The 18,430-nt window shown below is 32.5% G+C and overlaps 1 protein-coding gene and 1 long non-coding RNA gene across 4 annotated transcripts; both read left to right on the top strand.

Annotated features, from left to right (window-relative positions):
- Window positions 1-254: 254 nt before the first annotated feature.
- On the top strand, window positions 255-2,877 carry LOC131803081 (uncharacterized). Its single transcript, XR_009342474.1, has 2 exons — window positions 255-1,902; window positions 1,974-2,877. It is a non-coding gene; the product is annotated as an uncharacterized LOC131803081 (long non-coding RNA).
- A 5,967-nt stretch (window positions 2,878-8,844) lies between these two features.
- On the top strand, window positions 8,845-18,429 carry LOC101897339 (transmembrane protease serine 9). Of its 3 annotated transcripts, none has more exons than XM_005180579.4 (4): window positions 8,845-9,055; window positions 17,378-17,728; window positions 17,855-18,150; window positions 18,210-18,429. In XM_005180579.4, exons 2-4 carry the CDS (start codon window positions 17,449-17,451, stop codon window positions 18,360-18,362), a joined length of 729 nt encoding a protein of 242 aa, XP_005180636.2. In that variant the 5' UTR covers window positions 8,845-9,055; window positions 17,378-17,448; the 3' UTR covers window positions 18,363-18,429. The 3 variants fall into 3 exon arrangements, with proteins under 3 accessions (XP_005180636.2, XP_058980191.1, XP_005180635.3); XM_059124208.1 differs by having other exon boundaries at window positions 8,858-8,987; XM_005180578.4 differs by lacking the exon at window positions 8,845-9,055 and adding an exon at window positions 9,642-9,791.
- The last annotated feature ends 1 nt before the right edge of the window (window position 18,430 follows it).

Here is an 18,430-nt window from a genome sequence, read left to right as displayed (position 1 = left end):
TTTTATATAAAAAGGCTAAAAAAATCACCTCCTAACTCCTAACAAGTTAAACTGCCTAAAAACAATTTCAGAAATGTATCACTCACCTGTACATATCATGGTAAAATAACTCCTTCACATGGATAAAATTTCGATGGGGGAAAAATAATTATAAAATCAACACTTCCACCGCAGATTGATCCCATATTAGCCACCTCATGTTTTGTTCTGGGACGTCTGCAATATGTACACAAAAATTAGACAATGTTTTTTTTTTGTAAAGCAAAAAAAAGTAATAAATATACTCACGGTTTTCCACTTACACCAGGGACAGACGCTTTATTGCGCGATAGTTAGTTTTCTATTTTACGAATACCATGCTTTTATCCATATAAACACACAATTCCGAAAGATTTGGAGCAAAACAAGTTCATGTTAGGCAGGAATTTGTTCAAAAATAAGTAAGCGCAGTATAACTAATTTTTAATGACCGGACAATAACAATAATATGACCCACGACTCAGCAGTATCTGAAAAAAAAAAAAAAGTAAAATTACTACGGCATTTATAAACAGTAAAGGTTTAACTTACAATTTCATAAACCCAAAGGAGTACGTAGTGGTTGGAGGGCTGAATAAAATCATTGAATACACCATACACCATTCAATGATGGTTGGTGTAGCCCAAATGGGGATTTTACCCAAAAATTAAAAAGGAATCACCACAGCTCACTCACGGCCAAACAATAACCACACAAGTTTGGTAGAACGTACGCATTTCACTTTCTGCACACTACAAATTCTGCCAAATGACACTGAAGAAATCCATGTTGAGGAACTTTACTCATATCCCAGTCGAACCGAGTAACCTAAAAAAATATGCATTAATATAGGGGTAGATATAAATAAAAATATATAAATTATACTCACAGTCTCCTTAAATATTGTTCGGGTGCTTCAAATCAAAAAAATTCTCCAAATAATTCAGGTGTAATCTGGAATTTTTCAATTATGTCGGCAAACACGTCTGTATGAATAAAGAAGAGAAATAAAAACAGTCTTCTTCTTATTTCCATTCATCAACATTTCATTCAGCGTGAATGGATAACATTGTAGAAACTAAGGTTGCCACCTTGCTATATACGCATAAACGTATGGGGCGACGGGTCGTACCATAACGCATACATGTATATGTGTGCATACATTAAAAAAATGACGCCACACAAAGTACCGTTGAACAAATCTCACGGTTCCAAAAGGGTATGCTTACCATTGAAGTTCCAGAAATGCCCGGCCATGAGACTTCAGGGCTGTGGGAGTTCCCCACGTGGAATAATAAAACCTTCCGCACATCGACCTTTGCAAAATTAACTCAGCAAAGGGTCGAAGTTTTGTTGCGTCGGGTGGGCCATCAGGGGGCGTGTAGGCTACATGGCTTACCTGGAAAATTCAATGTAAATAGTTTTTACATTGTTTTTAAAATATGCCATTTGTTTACTTACCCCAGTAGCTATTTCTTTGAAAAGAGAAATAGCTCAGAGACCCGATTCAGAAAAATAAAATTTTAAAGTTAGATGCTGTTGCGCATCAGGCGAAATGAAAAAGAAAATGACAAGAAGGAAATGGATGGCGTTGCCATTATAAAAGAATAGGGATCGTTCAATCGTTATTTGGCTACGGATTTATACAACCATGGCTGAGTAGCCATTTCGTAGCTACCCTATCGCCATCAATAAGGTCCATAATAAATATTGGAAATTTGAGGAAAAATGGTGGCAAAATGAAGCGACTATAAAAAGGAGGAAAATAGGAAAATTGGCAACATAGTGTTGCAAAAGATCTAAGCAAGAAGACGGTCCAAAGTAGTTTTTAACACTAAAAAAAAAAGTGAATATTTATATGTGTGTTTACTTGTTAACAAAAAGTGAGAACATCATACTAGTGACAGTGGGAAAGCAAACAACATTTTTATTTTTGTATTTTTTTTATATAAAGGTTCCCCAAAATCACAATATTTTTTTTGGTCTCCACTGACTGCTGAGTGGGGATCTGGTGTTAAATGCCCGGTCCTTGGGTTTAAATTGGCCGTTGAATTTGAAGGTCTCCCTGTTTGGTGTCATACTTCTGTTTGGTGTCCGTATCTGAGGCAGCGGAATTTGGGTCAAAATTGATCGGATGGCCACAAGTTGGAGATTTTTTTTTGATCGCAAGTTGTCATCTCCTATGGCATAAAAATTAATATTTTGCCACGTAATTAATGACCAGGTAATAGACACCCTTTTTCTTTATCCATGTTTTGGAGCACGGAAGAATATCCAGGGAATTGCAACTAAAAAAGAAAGAGAAATCGAAAAATTAAGAAAATTTATTTGAAAAAAAATCATAATAATAAAAAAAAAAAAAAACAAAAAAAAAATTAATTTAAGTAACGATAGGAAAATATTGATAGACATGCAAATTATTTTAATATAAACATATTGCAAATTTAATTGAATAGTATAAGTATGTGTTGTGATGTCCTCTCTTAATGTTTTAATGTAAGGATGTTTAACGCCAGTTTCCTTTAAATTTCACCCAGTACTATATGAGCAATATCCAGGGAAAGCTAGAGGGTGTAGTCGTATGTTTCAATTCGAGCCAATTTTGGCTAGTGAGGCCGTTGTAAGAGAGCTCCTTTACAGTAGGTAATATTTTGTTTAGAATTTGAGGTCTGAAAAGTGCAGACAAAATTCCCTAGGTTTCTCACAAGGAAAATTTGCTATTTTTCATATGTTTACAATTTTTTTTTAATCTGGTGTTAGATTGTCCGTTTTAAAGATCGACAAAATTTATCTGTATTTAGCTGTAAGTCCTTTCTGTCAATAAATAATGTTGTGATTAGAATTAGACTAAAAATAAACTATGTGTTAAATTTTTGTTAATAGGGCAATTTTCTAACTAGGTAAAGAGGTGAGTGTGTGTGGGGTCTTCAAAAAATTACTTTAAAAAGGAACCCTGAAGACCATGGAAGGGTGGGCGAATGCGGGAGTAGAAACATCAACTCTCCCTTGTCTGAGCAGGTGTTGTGTTTGTGTAGTGTATTGTATTTGTGATGTGTAAAGTTCCAATTTCGTGTTCGTCCTGAGGTGTTACAAAGTGACGGTTGAGAACCAGACCCCGAGACCGCTAGCAGCCGGAGGGTCACTTTTAACGCCGCCAATCAGGAATACGTAACATAGTTTTTCAAAGCAACACAATATGTCTGCCAAAAGAAACACGCACACATTTATATTTCCTTAAAAGCCAAAAAGAAAATAAGACACAAAAGAAAATTTTTCTATTTTACAACTTTGTTTTCCAAGAAGAACCAAGCAATTAGGCCAAAAAGAAAATAAGACACAAAAGAAACTTTTTTTTACAACTTTGTTTTCCAAAAAGGCTTGCGATCGCAAAAACAATCCAATTGAATTAAATTGCTGGAAAACCGGGATATCAAAAATAGTTGATTGCACAGGAAGAAGAAGAGTTTGAAATGATTGTAAAAAGTAAACAGATAGCTTCCTTGTAAAAACTTGAAAGCAGTCGGCTGGTTTGTCAATGCAAAATTGTTTATCCGCCATAAGAAGATTCCAAGCACACAACAATATATATTTTATTAAAAACCAAGAAGAAAATAAGACACAGAAGAACAATTTTCGAAAAAATAATCGAAATGAATTGAATTGCACAAAAATAAATCGCCGGGTTATCAAACATAATTGATTGTACAGAAAGAGGAAGAGTTGCAAATCATTACAACTTTAACAGTACGTTTGCTTTGCTGTCTTTTATGTTTGTTCTCTTACGCTCGTTGCTAGACACTTGCAATTATTCGCATTTATCTTTTGTTTTTTTCTTCTCTTTCCTGTTCTCCTTGTTCACTTTTGTAAGAAATCTGTAAAAAGTAAATAGAAAGCATCCCAACAAAAACTTGATAGCAGTCATTTGGTTTGTTAAAGCAACAAAATTTGTCCGCCATAAAAAGATACAAACCATGTTATAAAATGTTATATTAAAAGAAAATCAGCAAACAAGGAAGAACTTTATCCATTTGCATTTTTCTTATCCTAAACAAATCAGTCAACTAGGCTTGCGATCGCAAAAATAAAATTAAACTGAATTGCAAAAAAATAAATCACCGGGTTGTCAAAACTAGTTGATTGTACAGGAAGAAGAAGAGTTGCAAGTGATTACACCGATAACAGTACAATTACTTTGCTGTCTCTTACGTTTGCTCCCTCACGCTCGCTGTTGGAGCCACGGGGTTATCAAGCATAGTTGATTGTCCAGAAAGAAGAAGAAGAGTTGCAAATCATTACAACATTAACAGTACGTTTGTTTTGCTGTCTTTTATGTTTGTTCTCTTACGCTCGATCCTGAACACTTGTAGTTATTCGTATTAATCCTTTGTTTTTTTTTTCTTCTCTTTCCTGTTCTCCGTTTTCTAGTTTGAAGGAAAACTGTAAAAAGTGAACAGAAAGCATCCCAACAAAAACTTGAAAGCAGTCGTTTGGTTTGTTAAAGCAACACAATTTGTCTGCCTTAAAAAGAAACAAAGCACACACAAATGTTATATTAAAAGAAAATAAGCAAAAACGGAAACCCTTTTCGCTTTTGCATTTTTCTTATCCCAAAAGAATCAGTAAATTAGGCTTGCGATCACAAAAACAATCGAATTAAATTGAATTGCACAAAAATAAATCACCGGGTTATCAAAACTAGTTGATTGTACAGGAAGAAGAAGAGTTGCAAATCATTACAACGTTAACAGTACGTTTGCTTTGCTGTCTTTTATGTTTGTTCTCTTACGCTCGTCCCTGAACACTTGTGTTATTCGTATTAATCGTTTGTTTTTTTTTTTTTTTCTTCTCTTTCCTGTTCTCCGTTTTCTCTTTTTTAATAAAACTGTGAAAAATATACAGAAAGTATACCAACAACAACTTGAAAGCAGTCGTTTGGTTTGTTAAAGCAACACAATTTGTTCGCCATAAGAAGAAACAAAGCACCCACATATGTTATATTAAAAGAAAAACAGCAAAAAAGGAAAACCTTTTCACTTTTGCATTTTTCTTATCCCAAACAAATATGTCAATTAGGCTTGCGATCGCAAAAATAATTGAATTATGTTGAATTGCACAAAAATAATTCAACGGGTAATCAAAAATGGTTGATTGTCTAGGAAGAAGAAGAGTTGAAAGTTACACCATTAACAGTACGTTTACGTTGCGGTCTCTTACGTTTGCTCTCTCACGCTCGCTGTTGGAACATTGAAATTATTTACATTTACCATATGTTTATTCTTCTCTTTTGTAAAAAAATGTAAAAAATAATAACAAAAACTTGAAAGCAGTCGTCTAATTTTTCAAGGCAACAAATAATCAAAATAAACTGAATTTCACAAAAAAATCGCCGGGCTATCAAAAATGGTTAATTGTCCAGGAAGAAGAAGAGTTGAAAGCTACACCATTAACAGTACGCTTGCGTTACTGTCTCTTAAGCTCGTTGTTGGATCCTTGATAATTGAACAATTAAGCGCATTTATCTTTTAATTTTGTAATCAAATAGCAGTTTTTACTACCTTTCATTAATTTATAATGTAAAATCATGGAAAATATAGAAAAATTAACAAAAAACCTTCTTTGAAGTTTTAAAGACAAATTGACTCTTTCTCCCGTATGACCACATGTAGGGTATTCATTAATACACAAAAACACATGATTCAAACAACAAAAAAAAAGTGCATTGACTTTTTGTCGAACCAGAGTCGTCATATCATGTCATAATATCGCATTATTTTTATTTTATGTTGTGATATTCAAATGAGTTTTTTTTTCGGAAGGGTTGTTGAATAAAAGAAGTACCGCCGCACCACAACGTCAGTGTACAATTTCATATTCACTTCAATGTGAAGGTCGTTCGTTCATAGGACGCATACGTGCCAATTGAATTGTTACGTAGTTAAGTTTCGTTGTTTTTTTGGTTAGTTTGGGAGGGGGCTCAATGGTGGCAGAGGTTCTCAAATAGTGGAATTTTTTCCCATGGCGAGTGATGAGTCATAGATGATATTTGAGGAGTGGATAAATATAAAAATAGTTTTCACAAAACGCGTCGTTTAGATTATTAATTTAAAAAAAATAATAATAATAAACTGCGTAAAACACATAAATTAGGCCGGTGTAAAGCAGGGCTAAAACATTTGCATTTTTATAGGAGAAATGCTTATTTATGGATATCTAAATGATTTCCTATTATTATTGTTGCGATTTTTTGAATAAATTTGTAGTCTTCAATATTGAACTAAAGGTGAGAATATATAAAAGGCTTTTTGGCTGGCTTAAGTCTTCTTCAGAAATGAAATGTAGGGCCAAAATCGAACTAAGCCAACCTAAAACTCCTTTGTGCCTCTACAAAGAAGCCAGCCGATGACTTAGTGTTTTATTGTATTCTCACCTTTAAAGCTTCTATGAAATAATTTTGTGAACTATTTCGAAGTTAAAAGGAAGTTTTAATCGATTAAAAAAATCCAAAAATTACTTGAGGATCAAGATTTTTGACGAAAAACCTGGTATTGCTAGCAGTAATATTGTGACTATATGCCTCAAATGAAAGGATTTCAAAGAAATCCGAAATTTTCAAAAAAAAAAAAAATGTTAAAGAGTGGGAAACTTACCTCCATCTGTTTAGGTTGCTTTGCGAAGTAGACTTTCAAAATCCTGAAAAACATGTGTCTTCTATTTATAGATTTACTTTCATAGTCTACATAACTTTTCTGGTGATTATTGATAAAAAATAATTTTGTCACCCAGTGTAAGTACAAATAATGGTTGAAAGGGTAATAACAATAATAGTAATAATAATAATAATAATAATAATAATAATATAATAATAATAATAATAATAATAATAATAATAATAATAATAATAATAATAATAATAATAATATATAATAATAATATAATAATAATACTAATAATAATCATAATAAATAATAATATAATCATAATAAGTAATAATAATAATAATACTAATAATAATAATAATTAATAATGTATAATAATAATAATAATAATAATATCATAATAATAATACTAATACTAAATAATTAATAATAATAATAAGTAATAATAATAAACAATAATAATAATAATAATACTAATAAGTAATAATAATAATACTAACACTAATAATAATAATATAGTAATAATAATAATATAATAATAATAATAATAATAATAATAATAAATAATTAATAATAATAATAATAATAATAATATAATAATCTAATAATAATAATAATTAATTAATAATAATAAAATAATAATAATAATTAATAATATATTAATAACAATAATAATATAATAATAATCACTAATATTAATTTAATAATAATACTAATAATAATAATAATATGAATAATAATAATAATAGAATAATAATAATCATAATAATAATCAAATAATAATAATAATAATAATAATAATAATAATAATAATAATAATAATAATAATAATAATAATAATAATAATAATAATAATAATAATAATAATAATAATAATAATAATAATAATAATAATAATAATAATAATAATAATAATAATAATAATAATAATAATAATAATAATAATAATAATAATAATAATATAATAATAATAATAATAATAATAATAATAATAATAATAATAATAATAATAATAATAAATAATAATAATAATAATAATAATAATAATAATAATAATAATAATAATAATATAATAATAATAATAATAATAATATAATAATAATAATAATAATAATAATAATAATAATAATAATAATAATATTAATAATATTTTTTAATAGTTTCTCCAATTCACCCACAGTTTTTTATTTTTCCCACAAAAAAAATATTTCCGCTCCAAAAAAAAAATCCCATTTGGGAATCTCTGCCTTTTGAGCACATGTTCCCATTGAGAGCGAACAACGAAACCAAAACAAAACCCCCAACAACAGGTATCAACGACCGATGACAACGTTTTTTTGTTTACTTTTTGTTGTAGTAACAATAACAACAACAAAGCAACAACATTCAATGTCAAAACAAGAAGTGTTTGGTAAGAGTTGATTGAAGTTTTTGTTTTTTCTTTTTGTGTTGACAACGATCGTCACGTTTACAATTTCCGATAAGTTCTGCAAAACAACAACAACAACAAGTGGTTTATGCACTTGCTGAAATGAAGATGAGACAGACACACAGCAAGAGATCTAATAACCCGTATAAATTATTGTGGTGGGAAGGGGGTGTCATAAAATAGAACAGGGGGAAATGAAATCGAAGAAGTTAATAAACCCGTTGAAAAGTTTGACAGCAGCAACAATAACAACAAGAAGGGGGGCTTTTGCAATGAGCAATAATTTTTGGCGTTCACTGACATTTCCACAGAATAGTAGCTGAAAAAAACTTGTGATTTTTTTAATGCCGTTGTGCTTGATGTTAGGAGAGCGGGAGAGAATAAAAAATATAAAAGACTCATTGTTTTGTTTACGATAAATTCTAGTCTCTTTGAGAGAGAGTGTGTGTGCTGCTGTTGCACCCATGTTTGGGTGGAGAGCATTTTAAGAATTCCCTTTTTCAGTTACAAAGCTTGGCGAAGCTTTACCATAAAAACCTGTGAGTGTGTGAGTTGTGAAACTGCTTATGGGAGGGATGTCTACAGAGTGGAGTTCTTCACATGGCCTAGCTGATTTGCTTCGCTCCGTGGGAGTGTGTGTGCTGTTGTGTGAGCCATTATGTCTGTGTGCGGATAAACGCATTCTACAGGTGCTAATGGGGGGTTCTGTTGTCTGCTCGCCATAATTCTGTTTAGATAACTTCCGACTTTTGCGGTTAGCGGTAGTGTTTTCGTGTTGTTGTTAGTGGTAGTAGTAGTAGTAGTAGCAGGTCGGTCCGTAGTATAGTAGATCGGTCGGTATTCTTTGAATGGTGCGGTACTAGTTTTGTTCTAAACGCCAAGTGTATGTGTGAGGAAGAGAGAGGGAATGATGTTGTGCCGCTGCGCTCTCCGCTGCTGCTGCTGCTAAATGTAAATCTGCAACTGAAATTCTCCAAGAAGTGAGAGAGGTTCAAAAAAAAAAAACGCACACAGAGCTCTCATCCCTTATCCCCCCACCAGCCGAGACTAGTGTTGTGTTTATTTTAGTTCAACTTGAAATTGATTCCATCTAGAGAACTTAGTTATGCTCCTCTTATCAATTGTGGTCACACCAATACACCCAAAAACAAATGTGGGGAAATGAAACCCAATACAAAAGCAGTCATTAGTAAAAACTTCTTTTTAATGCTTACCTATGTGGATCAGTTCTTGATCACCCTCATCACGGGGGAGGTGAACTAGAACATTTGGGGTCTACCAGAGCCCCGTTTTTTTTTTTTTTTTTTTTTTGTATTTGTGTCTGTGTGTGAGTTACGAAATTTCCTATATATACTTTATTCCCAGGCATTGTGTTCAAATTAGTTTGTGAACAAATTCTAGATCAGCATCGCAAGTGCAGCACCCCGAATTAGGGCTCAGCCTAAGCCACTGAAATTAATAAAAAATATATATTTTTTAAATTCTAATGCAAATCAACGAAACCTAAAACAAATTAAATTTAACGAAACGAAAACCTAAAATAAATAAATAAAAAAAATAAAATAACAACAAAAAGAAAGAAACAAATAACAGAAAATATAACAAAAATAAAAATCAAAAATTATGTTAAAATTTTATTGGGTTTTTGTGTTAATGATCGTGCCGAATGCACACAGTCAAATTGGATGTGAGTGATTGATCGATTGTCTTGATTTGTGGATGAATGGCAGTGACAACCTAAATAATTTCAAAAATCAAATCAAAAAAGAAAAAAATAAAGAAAAAAAACGAAATTAAAAAATAAAAACAAAATAAAATAAAAAAAAAAAACAAATAAATATTGAATCGAAAATATTGAGAGAAAGCTAAAATTTTAATAACACTTACGGCGTATACATAATATCCCATTGGATATTACATATACGCCAATGTGCATTATTATTTAGTGTTTTGTTGTTTCCCCTGGCGTCATATTTAAAGAGAGAGTCTTAGAGAGAATGTGAAATAATTTGGCAGCAGTGCCAGTGATTCGAAAATACAGTGAGGCTAGTGTAGAGTTGTTTTTGGTATTTCGTAGTTATTTAGTTTTTCTAATTTTTTTTATTTTAAATAAAAATTGAAAAAGACTTTCAAAATGGGAAAAATAAATTGTGAATTTGCGCGAATGTCCGTCCGAACTAAAAACCGAATTTTTAATAAAAATCTGTTTATCCTCAACCTATAAATATGGTGAAAAATGATGGCTTACCAAAATAACAATTTTCCAGCACAAGTTCCTTTTTATACCCTCAGCCATTTGGCTAGAGAGGGTATATATCATTTGATACGTCCAAAAAGTGCCTCATCGAAATAACGGCTTTAGACCCTAGGTCTCTTTGGGCCAAATCCGTTTCAGGACATTTGGAGTCGATCTAGCGATGTCCGTCCGTCTGTCTGTCTGGCTGGCTGGTGCGAACGATAACTCTCGAAGGGAGTATCCGATTTGGTCCAAACTTAGTACATCGTAATTTTATTATCAAACTTAGATCTTTCTGGTACCTTTCCTACGAAAAGGTCATGATATATGCATCAGTGTTAGGTCAGGTGCGAAAATTGATAATATCGATCCACTACATCAAGTACCCCCGCCATAGAGACCCATAATTTTGAATAATAATAACTCTTAAAAACGGGGTGTAAGAGCCCGATTGTCTTCAAATTACACATAACACAATATTTTTATAAACCCAAGATCTGGTGTGAAGATGGGATATATCGGTCGAGTCCTTCTGGTACCTCGCCCGCAAAGGATCAAAATTAACATCCGAATCCATTCAGACTTGTTACATCTCAATACCTCAACATCAGTTTAAAATCTGTTATAAAGATGGTAGAGGTCGGACCATTCCTTCTGGTACCACCCCCACAAAGGGTTCAAGATTTTAAAGGTTCCAAGATTTAAAAATAAGCCTCCGGTTCTCTTCACATTTCATTATTTCTACTAACACAAGATCTACTGTGAAGATGGTAGGGATCGGACCATTCCATCTGGTACCTCCCCCACAAAGGATTTAAATTTTGAATATCCAAGAAGCTCATAAAACGCGAAATTAATATCCGACTCCATTCAGACTTGTTACATCTCAATATTTCTATTAAAACAAGGTCTGTAATAACAACGGTAGAGATCGGACCATTCCTTCTGATACCTCCCCAACAAAGGGTCAAAATTTTGAAAAAAATTTTTTTGAAAACTGTCTTCGAAGTTCGGACAGTACAATATTTTTATTCAACTTCAATTTTCTAATACCTTTACAACTAATGATCGGAATTTTAAATAAAATAAAAACGTATTCCTTAATTTTGTTTAAAAGAAGCACTTTCGATTATTTATATCAAAAATAAATCAAATCCGTATCATGTTATATAGTGACCTGGTAAACATTACCATCGTTCTCCACTAATAAACAAACGTTGTTTTTTATTAAAACAACAATAAAGGGACTAAGCCTAACCATTTTGCATCAACAAAAGATCTCATATAAATTTATATGGGTAGCCTTGTTAGAAGAAAGCATTTCCAGCTCTGCAACTCACTCCAACTTGATAACAGACTGTTATTTTACTTCATCTCATACTAGGTTCATACGGTACGTGATTCGCTTTCTATTCGTTGTTCGGCCATTAAACTATTGCTCTCTTCCAAAACCTACAAGAATCTATTAGTTTTACATTTTTCCGATATCATAAAGGAAAAATCGATTATTGCAGTAAAAATCCATTCTTGCAGCTCTAGAACAGACCATACGTCATTAAGAGAAGGCGTTGCTCTCTCTCACGTTCGTTTTTCTACACTCATTGTAGGAATCTCAACGAGCGAAAAAAATACTTTATTTGAATCACTTTATGGAATCACTAGAAAACTAGTTTCACTTCGAAGGAGGTAGGAAACATGTGTTAAGTAGACTTTTAAAGTGTGCAAAAATTGGCTTTGTTTACATTATATTTTTTTTACAAAACTCTTATTTTGGGAAAAACCACAAAACTTAAATGGAATGTTAGAGTTATTCAACCAAATTGAATACAAAATAGAGGGACGGTATTATTTTATTCAAAACTTGTAGAATTTATTGCCCTCAAAGTTGAAGGTTTTTTTTTTCAAAAAAATACACACACCTTTAAAAACCGTGTATATATTTTGACAGAATAACGGCACAAAAAGAACAAACAGTTGTATTTAAGAATTATCTTCTCTAAATCCTCCTATTGTGTCAATGTGTTTTTTTTTTTTATTTCAAGCATTTTCCCAATATTTTAGTTTAAAAGAAAATTGAAAAGATTGAACGCCGCATATTTCCTGAAATATCAACACAAAAATAATTTGAAATTTTTCATAATAATTTTGTTTATTATTCTAAACAATATATACACACTTTGCTCTGAACATCCAAATTCGATTCACGAGCCTGACATCACATTTTTCGGGTTGCAGGGTACAAGAGAATAATAAAAAATAAATAAATAATAATAATAATTATAATTATAATAATAATAATAATAATAATAATAATAAAGAATAAGTGATTTCTATGACCTGAAAGTGATTGTATCATGGTGTTGCTCTCATGGTAAAAGAATACAGGTAATCGCATTGATACAGCTACTGGGACAATGCACTGTCAAAACTATTTTAAAATTGAAAGTTTTGAATGAAAAATTATTCAAATTCGTTAAAATTGTTGAAAAATGCATATCATAACAACCTCCGATTGGCATAAGAAAAACATATAAAAATCTACTTATTAAAAAAATTGATTTTTTACATATCAATGTTCCCAAATGTTGATGCATCTACCTGTATTCTTCTATTATTTCAGACGTTCGTCATTTCAGTAGCAGAGTTCGTGTATGTTTGTTGCATAGGGCATTTGGTTTGCCTTCTAAATAAATTGGTTTGTCGTTTCAGTAAGGCTTAGTTGGTAATCTTAACGTTTTTGACGTAACTAGTTCAGCTGCTCATTTAAGTGAATCGTTCAACTGAATTATAAAGATCGTTAATAGGTGTGTACGTTAACGCAATAGCCCTAACGTCCAGTAAATGAGAGCGACTGATAAGATGAATTTTTGACAGTTGAGTTACTGAGAGTTAGGGAAATCTTAAAATTTACTCAGAAAGAATTATCCCGTAACATCAGCTGATAATTTTTTTTTTTTTTTTTTTTTGTGGCCGTTGCAAACTTTTCTTATATTTCAGGCAATAATTTAATTATTTTTCACTTCCCCACTGAATTTTTAGTATCACTTGTTTTAAAATGTCTATGTAGTATTTCCAGATATCCACCAATCTATAACTGAAAACAAGTTACGAAGGGCTGGGAATGTCACGCAACAGCTAAAACATATATTGTTCATAGGTAAATAGAACCGGATTTTTTTCAATTATTTTAAAATGCGTGTTTTTGTGAAATGCTACTATTATTACAAAAATAATAATTAAAATATTTTATGTTTTGTTTCTTCTTCAAAACGACAACGAGTCCTTTTATATTTACCCAAACTGTGGAGTTACTTGTTGAAATGTTCAACACTAAATAACAGGTAAGTTGGAATTGGAAATTTAAATTAAAATTGGTAGAATATAAACATTTAAGATTAATTATAATAAATCCAGTGGTTTTCAAAATTTCTTTTCATTTAATATATTACATTTTGTACAGTGATTTCATTCACAATAATCTATATATTGACGGCTAGTCTGTTAATCAGCTGTGATTTTTGTATATTGATCGTAATATAGTTTGAGTCACTAACTTATGCCATGTTTACGTTAGAACTTTTTGCAGGGTTAACCAACTTTAAGAGGATTTATTTGAAGTATAAGTAATGGATATGACAATTTTAATCCAAATACAGTGGGTTAAACCATTTGTGTGTAAACGTACTGTTAGACAGATAATATAATGATCAGCTGTGCTATATTAATAAGATTTATCTTTGAAATCTCTGGCATTTTCTAAAGGTATTTTCTAAAAATATAATATAATCAAAAGGGTTGTTTCCACAGTAATATTAAGAAGGTAATGTCATTTCAAATAAACTTTCCCATCTCTGCATTTTCTGTAATTTAACCTTGTCAAATTTCACAGCGTAAAAACTAGGTTTCCATCTCTGATTTGTGTGTTTGATTTATAAATATTTATTTTGACAATGAGATGTTGTCAAACCATGGTAAAATTGAGAAGGTATATTCATTTTAAAAAAGCATTCCCAGCTCTGCATTTTCTGTAATTTACCTTGTCAAATTACACGACATAGAAAACAGGTTTCCATCTCTGATTTGTGTGTATACAATGGATTTTAAAATATAAATTTTGACAATGAGATGTTGTCAAGTGAATAATTTAAAAACAAAATTGTAAACATATGATTGCATGGCTTTACCTTCTTAATTCTACCATATGTCAAACGAAGAATTTTGAAAAAAATAAAAAACATATGTTTGCATGACTTTACCTTCTTGATACTACCATTATTGTTTCCTAGTTTTGAAAAAATATAAAAAATAAATTTGCGGTAAAAAGTCATCCATAAAGCATTATATTTTTTAGAAAATACAATATAATCAGGATGTAATAAAAAGAAATAAATTATGAGTCATATGTAAAATTGCAATTATGACATACACACGGAAATACACATGGAAAATAAAAGTGACAGCACATGTACAGAGTGAGATAAAACAAGTAAAAAAACATTAAGTTCGGCCGGGCCAAACTTTTAATACCCTCCACCCTAGGGTAAAAGAACATTAGAAAAAATGTGGCAAAAAACATTAAAATGCGAATATCGGGAGGTACCGTTATATAGGGGCTACACCAACACGTGCACCTATAATTACAATGTTTCGCCACACGACCTAGGACCCATTATGACCCACAAATACCAACTTTTACACAAATCAGTGAAAAAATGTGGCATAAATCATCAAAATACCGAATATCGGGAGGTACCGTTATATGGGGACTATACCAGAACGTGGACCTATACATGCAATGTTTTGCTACACGCTTAGGGACCCGTTGTGACCTACAAATACCAATTTTCAGACAAATCCGTGAAAAAATGTGGCATAAATCATCAAAATACCGAATATCGGTAGGTACCGTTATATGGGGGCTATACCAAAACGTGGACCTATACATGCAATGTTTTGCCACACGCTCAGGGACCCGTCATGACCTACAAATACCAATTTTCAGATAAATCCGTGAAAAAATGTGGCATAAATCATGAAAATACCGAATATCGGGAGGTACCGTTATATGGGGACTATACCAGAAGGTGGACCGATATATCTCATTTTCAATACCAACAATCCTAGGGACAATACACACACTTGTGCCAAATTTCAAAGGTCTACGTCAAATAATGTGGGCTCTATCGTGATTTCAACAGACAGACAGACGGACAGACAGACAGACAGACAGACGGACAGACAGACAGACGGACATCGCTAAATCGTCTTAGAATTTTATGCTGGTTATGAATATATATACTTTATGGGGTCTACGACGAATATTTAGAGGTGTTACAAACGGAATGACAAAGTTAATATACCCTCCTACCCATGGTGGAGGGTATAAAAACCTGCAACAAAGTCAAACGCCATAATTTTTACATTTTTCTTAAAATTTATGTATGTATTTAAAGTTTTATGTAGGCAAAAAATGTCGGAAATAGCATCAAATTTTGGAATAAGTTTAGATTTGTTCGAATTGGTCTCCTTTGGCACGAACTATGACCTTCAAACGGCCAATGAATTATTTTTTCATTGGAGAAAATTAAATTCGGCAGTTCACCACTTTCGGCCAAGCGAAGCAACTCTTTAGCTCTTTTGAGTCTATTTTCTTTCTGTTGCGGTGTAAGTTCGTGCACTTTTTGGAATTTCAATGGCTTTACCCCGAGCTCATTTTTTAATATTTGCCGAATGGAATATTGCGATATATTCTGCTAACGAGCCATTTTTCGGCCACTGCGATGCCACTTCGCTAGTCGCTTCTTTACTTTTCGAATGTTGCTGTTTTCTTCCGTCCACTTCCTTGACGTCGGGCAACGCGAGCGATGGTACGAGACACAAAAGATTTATTCACATTTAAATACTGGAGTGCTCTAACGATAGCCATTTGTGGTTTTCCAGCCAAATATAAAGAAATCACACTATCACGCTTGAATTCCATTACGAATATCTTTTTTTCTCGAAAATTCTCACCAAAATGCTTTCGTACGCTTGTAAACAATATAATGGGCTGTCACTGGAATAATTTTAACAGCTGTCGGACGAATGGCTTAGAAATGACAGCAGTCTGAACATGGTTGCAGCCTTATTGCAGCTTTGCAAAAATGCACAGAGCAGTCGTACCTAATTAAAATGCGTTTGAGTTGGTTGTTGACTGGTTTCATTATAAAGTAATACATGTAGCCGTATTGACACAGCTGATGGTACAAAGAACGACCAAACCAATTTTTTGAATTCAATATTTTGAATTGAAAATTATTCAATCTATTCAAATTTATGTGAAAATTGGCGTCGTTTAAGACTAAAGGTGGAAACACATAAAGCGCTTATCTTGCTGGCTTAAGTCGTCGGCTGGCTTCTTCGTAGATGAACAAAGGAGGTTTAGGTTGACTTAGTTCGATTTTTGCCTAAGGCTCCTTTGTTCATCTACGAATAAGCAAGCCGATGACTTAAGCCAGCCACATATGCTCTTTATGTATTTGCAGCCTAACTGTCAAAAAGCGTCATTGAGCCTGCCAAAAAGAGTTTTATGTATTCTCACCTTTATCGTCTGATAGCAGCTTAAATCGTCCTTATGATATGAATAAACAGAGCACGAAAATGAAATCCGTTTAGAAAAATCTCAATTTTTTTTAATTTTCAAACACATTTTATTTATGAATCCGCAAACGAACGTGGTGGTTTATTTTAAACTAAAAAACTATTTTTCTATTTATTTTCAGGTTTCCAAGTCATTTTGATTGATTTATGTCACTATCTCCACATTGGGCGCCATATCATGGATGTGGTTACAGTTTTTAACATTTCTCCTCACAAAAAAAAAGAAAATGGTAGGTAAGCTCTCTTGAATTTCACCTTAGCTAAGGAGAACATTCGACTAGTGTATTAAATTAAGAAAAGCCGACTTAAATATGCGTCCAGGGAAACAAACACACACACACGTGTCTAGGTAGGTAAAATGGTTAGGTTGTAAACCCCGAACGTTTACTGTTTTCCAGTTTCATCACACTCGTCCTGCTCACAACGTAATCCGAAAATTGTCGGTGGCCTCGAGGCAGATCGACATGAAATGCCCTATATGGTTAGTTTAACGCGTCGCGGTGGACATTTTTGTGGCGCAACAATAATCCATGAAAAATGGATACTAACGGCGGGTCATTGTATCTGCAATGGACTGAATAAATTTATGAAACCCTCACAAATCCAGGGGGTTGTGGGGCTGCATAGCATATCGCAATATTTGAATGGCATACACAACGAACGGGATGGAGCTGCACCGGTGCAAGTGAACTTCAAGAATATAATACCGCATCCGAACTATCAGTGCACGAACACGAAAAATGATATTGGTACTTAAAAACACTATTTATAGGTTAAGGTTTCCCGTTTGGGAGTGAGCGGAGTTACTAATGGATGATTTTCTTTTTTGTTTAATTTTTTTTTTTTTTTTCATTTTATTTTAACCTCCCCTAAAGCCTTAATGGAGTTGTTACAGCCCATAGCATTTTCGAAATATATCCAACCGTCTTGTCTGAATTCCGATCTTTTGCGTAGCAATGAAAATGAATTGGCCACAGTATCCGGCTGGGGTTGGACCAATGAAAACCAGGCTGAGGGCGATCGGGCTGATGTTTTGCGCAAGGCCACTGTGCGTGTCTGGAACAATAATGCCTGTGAGAAGTCATATCAGTTGAATGGACGGCCGTCGAGTGTCATCAGTGACACGCAAATGTGTGCTGGCTATGAAAATGGCGGCATTGATTCATGCTGGGTAAAAAATAAAATTCGAAAATGATTTTAGAGATATATTTAACAATGTTCTCCTTTAAGGCTGACTCTGGTGGCCCCCTGATGTCCAAGGAAAACTTTTTGATTGGTGTCGTTTCCACGGGCATTGGCTGTGCCCGACCTGGCCTGCCTGGAATTTACACAAGGGTTAGCAAATATATTCAATGGATGGAATCTGTGATATTTTCTAGATAATTTTGTAACACTTACCTGCAATTGTAAAGAATGGTGTGATATATATGATTAAATGTAATTATTTTACT

Source organism: Musca domestica, unplaced genomic scaffold, assembly GCF_030504385.1.
Source record: "Musca domestica strain aabys unplaced genomic scaffold, Musca_domestica.polishedcontigs.V.1.1 27, whole genome shotgun sequence".
In the NCBI taxonomy this organism is placed as follows: domain Eukaryota; kingdom Metazoa; phylum Arthropoda; class Insecta; order Diptera; family Muscidae; genus Musca; species Musca domestica.
The sequence above is the reverse complement of the archived record's forward strand: the minus strand, read 5'-3'. Positions and strand labels throughout refer to the sequence as shown.

What these genes read in the sequence shown, in the direction of transcription:
- LOC101897339 (XM_005180578.4), top strand. Translation starts at nt 9,728, where the DNA reads ATGTTAAAATTTTATTGGGTTTTTGTGTTAATGATCGTGCCGAATGCA. An exon ending in TGCACACAGTCAAATTGGAT is followed by an intron (nt 9,792 to 17,377) that starts GTGAGTGATTGA and finishes ACTGTTTTCCAG; the next exon opens with TTTCATCACACTCGTCCTGC. An exon ending in GAACACGAAAAATGATATTG is followed by an intron (nt 17,729 to 17,854) that starts GTACTTAAAAAC and finishes CCTCCCCTAAAG; the next exon opens with CCTTAATGGAGTTGTTACAG.